Source organism: Barbatula barbatula, assembly GCF_947034865.1.
Source record: "Barbatula barbatula genome assembly, chromosome: 13".
Lineage (NCBI taxonomy): Eukaryota > Metazoa > Chordata > Actinopteri > Cypriniformes > Nemacheilidae > Barbatula > Barbatula barbatula.
In genome coordinates this window covers 17,196,432-17,202,618 of record NC_136776.1, presented here as the reverse complement: position 1 = coordinate 17,202,618, position 6,187 = coordinate 17,196,432, and the positions used below count along the sequence as shown (strand labels likewise).

Here is a 6,187-nt window from a genome sequence, read left to right as displayed (position 1 = left end):
GTTACTTGCATACCCTGAAAGTTATCTCCGTTTGTGGAACCGAAAGTTGAGGTTATCAGCTAACTAACCCTTAAACTTACCCGGGTATGTCACATAACCAGCTTTCTGGAATACCCCCAGATGCATCCAGGATCAAAGCTAACATTAGCACCGAGGGCCATTGTGTAGCTTCAAAGGTCTGCGACGCTGTGAAAAATATTTACAATTGAAAAGGTAAACACAGTGTCTTAATTAGGCAAAAGGCATAGACCAAAAATACAGAACATAAAATACTTTTTTGTAGGCTTTTCTAAGCTCAGAGCTATGCAAATATCTTGATGCCGAACAGGTGGTTGTCGGCATTTTTTTTAATCTGTTATTACTAAATCAGCCACTGCATCAAAGACAACAAAGCACAAATCTATCTCAGAAGATGTTACTCCACCTTTGAAGAGAGTGACCCATGTCAGGCCTCACTGAAGTCCTAAGATCTTGCACAAAGGAACCTCGCGTTCCCCCAACAGCGTGTCTCTTTTCAAGCTAGTTCCTTTATTCACAACCTTGATCTTCAGAGCTAGGTTTTTTACCTGTGCCGAAGTCACAGAATCAAAAAAGAAGTCCTCGTTGAAGACGGGATTGCGACTGTTCTTTATAATCGTGCTCCTCTGCTTCTGCAACTTGCCCGGATTGAGGAAGAGTGATACGCAACAGTTGATGCTCTTGATGTCAAACGTGGGCTCGTACAAGTCCTCAGCTGCCATGATGCGGATTCGCAAGCGCACCGTGCTGGCATCGTAATCCGCGCAAAGCCGGACGGTTCCTCCTTTGTGCATGTTGATGGTGTGTTCCCTGTATTGACGGTCTGCACCGTGAAGATGTTCCAGAGCTCCACCGGCATGTAAGGATGAACAGTGGCTACGTCTAGGGACGTTAGGGCTGGGCTCAGCAGAGCTGCACTCGTCCGTAGACAGCGAACTGTGTCTGGCGAATGTCCGTTTGCCTTTGGCTACCTTGGCTTGCGTCTCGTGGGTAAAGATCTTCAGCAGGGATGCGGAGCGGGAAAGCAGCGGGGAACTGAATGGAGAGGACTCTGCGGAGGAGCAGGTGTCGCTCTCGCCTCCGCTGAAGTAGCGGTATGGGTTTATGTGAGACGTGTTGAAGTCTGGGGGGTTAAGATGGTTCCCTTCATTGCTGCTCTTGTTTTGGGACTTGCGTTGAGTGTTGGGGGAGGTTACCGGACTGGTGTGGTCGCAGTGGAACAGGGATTCCTTACGCCTGGTGTGGGGACTTTCCATCAGCGTGGCAAAGCCGTATGAAGTCTGAGTTTTTGGAATGTAAGGGAGTGACATAGCCGTCTGTGATTGAGGGTCGGCGTTGGTGTCCCCCGCTACGACATCGTCGGCGCTCTCAATCTGAATGATGTGGCGGTTGGCAGCCCTAAGAAGGTTCTTGGTGTCACCGGCCAACTTGCTGACCAGTCGAGGGCTACGAGGGCTGCTGATCTTCTTGTTGCTGATGGTTTGCTCAGACGTGGAGGGGCGTAAACTTTCTTTGGACTTGACGTCAGATGCATCAGTCTCAGGTGGGCAGCTTACCAGCTTCGGTGGAATAAAGAAATCCGGGATCTTATCGGGTGTGAGGACGTTGCTGTAGACAGGTGCCTTGCCTTGTTTGTCGCCCGCCTCTCCTTGCCGGAGGACATTCGTTTCGACCGAGTCCCGGATCTTTTCCAGAACCCACATGATCCCTCTGGGTATAAGCCGCTGAGTGATGATGCGTTGTCGTCTGTAACCAAAAGCAACAGAAATCTTCGATTTCACCAAGGAGCCTTTTTTAGGAGGCACACACACGTTTATGAGTTTGGTCGAACACAACTAATGACACTTCAGCTAATGCAACCTTCATATCATGATACATTATCTCAATATGTAAAGTCATAGGGTGAATAAGCTTTTTACGATGATTGTCACCCCAACATCTCAAGCCAACAAAATAACATGAATGTGACGAAGCAAGAAATGCAAACATTAGTCCCATATTTTTCACTCTACACATACCGCAAACAGAAAAACTGTGCAGTTGACACCTTAAGTAGCTATATGTGCCTAGTTCTATCCTTACAATTTACTCCTGTTGGTATAATTTGATGTTTTAACTTGAAAGCAACACGTCAGATGTACCTGAGGCACAAAATCAACATCATTGTCATGATCTGTAATTTTTAACACAAATAATATCCAAGCAATACATTTAAATAAAACTTAAAATAAGCCTTTGTAATGCACCATGAAGAGTATCTGACATCGCACTTTATCAACATTTTATATACTTAGACATATTTGATTCCGTATATCCAACCAAAGACAGATTACAAAGCTATAGGTTTGCGCAAAGACATCACGCTCATCTTCTCTGCTCGCTCGACATCTTTGAAAATCACTAATACAAATAACAATATCATTGGCAGTGTTAAGAAAAAGTAAAGAGTCCCCTTATGCAATTTAAAAAGAACTGTACAGCTATTTCAAGAAAATCCTTATGTATTAAACTATTTAAGGAAAATGATATTCTTGCCTGCCGGTATGTGCAGTTCCAATGAGCGCATCTTAAATACGTGTTGTCTTCCACTTGTTTGAGTCATAAACGGACTCAATAAACTCGTCTGAAAACAAGAGAAAGAAAGGCTAATCGGTTTAATTTACTTTTACAATGTAACGCGCCAGCTTGGCCAGATTTCGTTGCTTTTGTTTTACTTATTCCAAAAGGGAAAACGCGTCAGATAACGTAAAACGATCTAAGGAACGGAAGTATGGATCATATAAAGTCTATCAAAATCTAAATTCAATCATCATTCCACTTAAAACGGGATTTAGTTATTTTGTCTAAACTTGAAAAATGTTTAAGTGGAAGAACTTTCAAACCTGTTGCATTCGTGAGTTACTCACTGGGTTCGGAAAGGGGTTTCCTCTTCTCAAATCCTTAAAGATGCTCACGTTTACAGGCACATCGATGTTGAATGGAGCGCGATGTCTTTCCCTCGGGCTGCGGTGAGAGGTTCACATCCACAGGTCGCGCCTGTTGCGCTTATATACTCCTGCGAGACAGGCGCGCCTGAGCCAACCAATCAGAGGACACGACGAGCTTCCGATCAGACTCGGAAAAAGCGGAGATGCCGACCATCGGGTTCAATGGGGGTTAAAACAATGCAAATGTCGACTTGATTTGAACTAGAATTTAATGATTTTTTTACTTTACACGGCGCTGTGTAAGAGATCGGCGTGTGACATCAAAGTACCGCGAGAGCAGTTGTAAAGCACCGCTTTCGAAGAGTTCTCTCGCGGTACTTTAATGCAAAACGGCGATGGGGAACTTGGTAAAGAAATATTAAGGTTTGCGCGGCCCGTTTGTTCTTTGTTTATTCAACAAAGGTAGTTTGTTGCTTCCATTTCTTAAACCGTTATAAAAAAGTCAGGGGTGCACGAAATCACTTGACCTCATTTAAATCACTTTTCTATCTCGAGCCACGATCTGCCTATTAGTTTCCCTGGAGACCTCCCCATATCTATGGCAACAAATAGATTTTTACAGAAGCAGAAATAGAACAGGATGCAAATAGTGACCCGGGAGGAGAGAAACGGAGGGGTGATGCTTGCGCTCCAGGAATGGAAACGGAGATTTTGAGGACCACTTAACGAAAGGCTTCATTCAGAGGTCCATATGGCGCAGGTCTAATGTTTGATCAGAAAAGTTACTGAATTACAGGGAAATATAAATCGAGCCAAGAAATTAGACGTCATTTCCAAAAACTGTTTGCAATGCTTGCGAGTCACAAAGGACAATTAACCCAAAGATACATTTCTTTGTTGCGTCTGATGAACACAAAGATATTTGAAAGAAAACTTGTAACCAGTTCTTGGCCACTACTAGCCACCATAGTAGGAAAAATGACAAAGGGAGTCAAAAGTTCCCCAGAACTCTTTTCTCTTATTCAAAATACCTTCTTTGTGAATGTATACAGCATTTTCCTACCATGGTGGTCAATGGTGGCCAAGAACTGTTTGGTTACAAGCATTTCTACAATATTTGTAGAAGTCGCTTTGGATAAAAGAGTCTGCCAAATGCGTAAATGTACATCCGAACAAAGAAATGCATACAGATTCGAAACAACTTGACATTAATACAGAATTATTAGGTGAACTCGTTTTAATTTAAAACCAGACAATGTCAAACGGAAAGAACTGTAGATATATTTAGAATGAAATGCCCAGATCACCTATTGTCATAAGGAACCTGCTCATCATCTGCTCGGATGTAGGCTACATGTCAAGTGCATGACCTGGTCACAATTTGTTCCTCTATTTCAAGCGTTCGGTTGGATGGAGAACGGAAACAAAGATCAAGAATAGCAAGAAAATAGGCTTGACCTGGAATATGAAGAAAGGTCACAGTTGTACAGCTAAAAGGCTCAGGGTACTGTGTGTTCCAACAAGTTACGTGTAGCTCGCACGGCTCCATTCATGTTTTTCACAACTCACAGTGTGATGGAAAAGCAGGGGAAAACACATCACACACTCATTGGACAGTAAAGGTTGATTGTTATACTCCATTCGCCTTCATGGGTTTCCTTGACAACTGCATCACACATGCATACCCCCCTGAGAGACTACAAGTTCATACCCACCACTCTTGTTTGAATCTCTCGACCTTCAAGAAAAACATTTACCATTTAAAATCATGAAATATCCTGGCGTCACATTTGTTAATATCCAGATTTTTGGAGGTTTTTCACAACTTCAAGAACGCTGCAGTTGCATAGAGACATTTACTCATCCTCTTGTCATTTTACCTGTATGATTTTCTTCTGCAAAAACAAAAGACATGTTAAAGAATGTCTATTGTATGGTCACAAAACCAATGCAAGTCAATGAGCGCCCTCCCTGTTCGGTTACCAACATTCTTCAAAATACTAGAAAGTAAAACCGGATTAAAAAGACACCCTTTTTTGTTGAATTTGCCCTTTAATCATTATACACACATATATATATATCACTAGCCGGTGCTTTAAACTGTGGTACTCAAAAACGTTTCCGTTCGACTGACCTTCAAGTCATGTCTGTTGACATCATAACTGAGCAGCAAGAAACCGGTCTATTGTGCTGTATTGTCACAGTCCCTTCATAATGGCTCTTGCTATGCGACTGTCAGATTTCTTTCATTCCTCCTTCATTAAAAGGTCCACCACCTACACTGAATATGATTTATGCCTTTTACATGCAAGCTATTGGCTGATGATGACGGAGCGACTGCGTCGCATGAGCTTCTTCAACAAAGTACTGTGAAACACTGATCTCATTCTAAGGTAATAAAAACATAGCGCTTCATTACGTAAGGTCTTCATACACCTCTGACGACATGGTTATGTATATTATATTGCATTTCTGTCAACAGATCCTCTTACACACTGGACCTTTATCTTTTGCCCCTATAGGTATGACACTAAAGATGAGATCATTGTTTTTTCTCTTACCCTCTTAGAAAATGTCCTAGAACAGAACATAACTTACAACATAGGTAACTATAATCCCTTTATAGTCCTCATTTGTAAACATTTAAAGTTAACGGTTTACAGAACACGTTACACAGACATGAGGTAAATCCTGTTTGTTGCAGTCAGTCTGGGCTGGAAATGTAATACCCCTGTGACTATAAGAAGCCATCCACTGCCCTCTAGTGGCTACTTTGGTACAGACAGAAAACGCACAGTATACATAGTTGAGGTCAAGTTTACGTGCATGCGAAATCTGAAAATTGTTTACGTTCTTTTGTTTAAATAACTTTCATGTATAATCACCCTGCAAAAGCTACAAAATATAGACATGTTTCCCAATAGACAAAATAACAATTGACAACAATTATCGTTTTGAGGTTTACACCCACCTGATTTTAAATGTATCGCGTTGCCTTCTTGAGCATTTAGGAATGTTTGCATCTACTGTATTAGCTGTGTAAGAGTCTGTCCTCGAGTCTGTCCTCGGTGTAAAAAGAAGATGAATCTCCGTATAATATAGTCCCTGTTGAACTGGGGTCAAATACGCAGAGGATGCTGAAAAAGCAAGGCGGTTTAATGGTTCAGGACAAACAACTATCATAAAAACATTAGAATCACAGTATTAAGAATCAAGTGTAGTGTATGTAAAAATCCAAGCAA

The 6,187-nt window shown here is 42.0% G+C and overlaps 1 protein-coding gene across 1 annotated transcript; it reads right to left on the bottom strand.

Annotated features, from left to right (window-relative positions):
• Positions 1-452: 452 nt before the first annotated feature.
• On the bottom strand, positions 453-1,721 carry LOC306902982 (C2 calcium-dependent domain-containing protein 4C; the record flags this gene model as incomplete). The annotated part of the gene is made up of 1 exon (XM_079471902.1): positions 453-1,721. The coding sequence occupies one exon, from the start codon at positions 1,719-1,721 to the stop codon at positions 453-455; it is 1,269 nt and encodes a 422-aa protein (XP_079328028.1).
• Between the last annotated feature and the right edge of the window lie 4,466 nt (positions 1,722-6,187).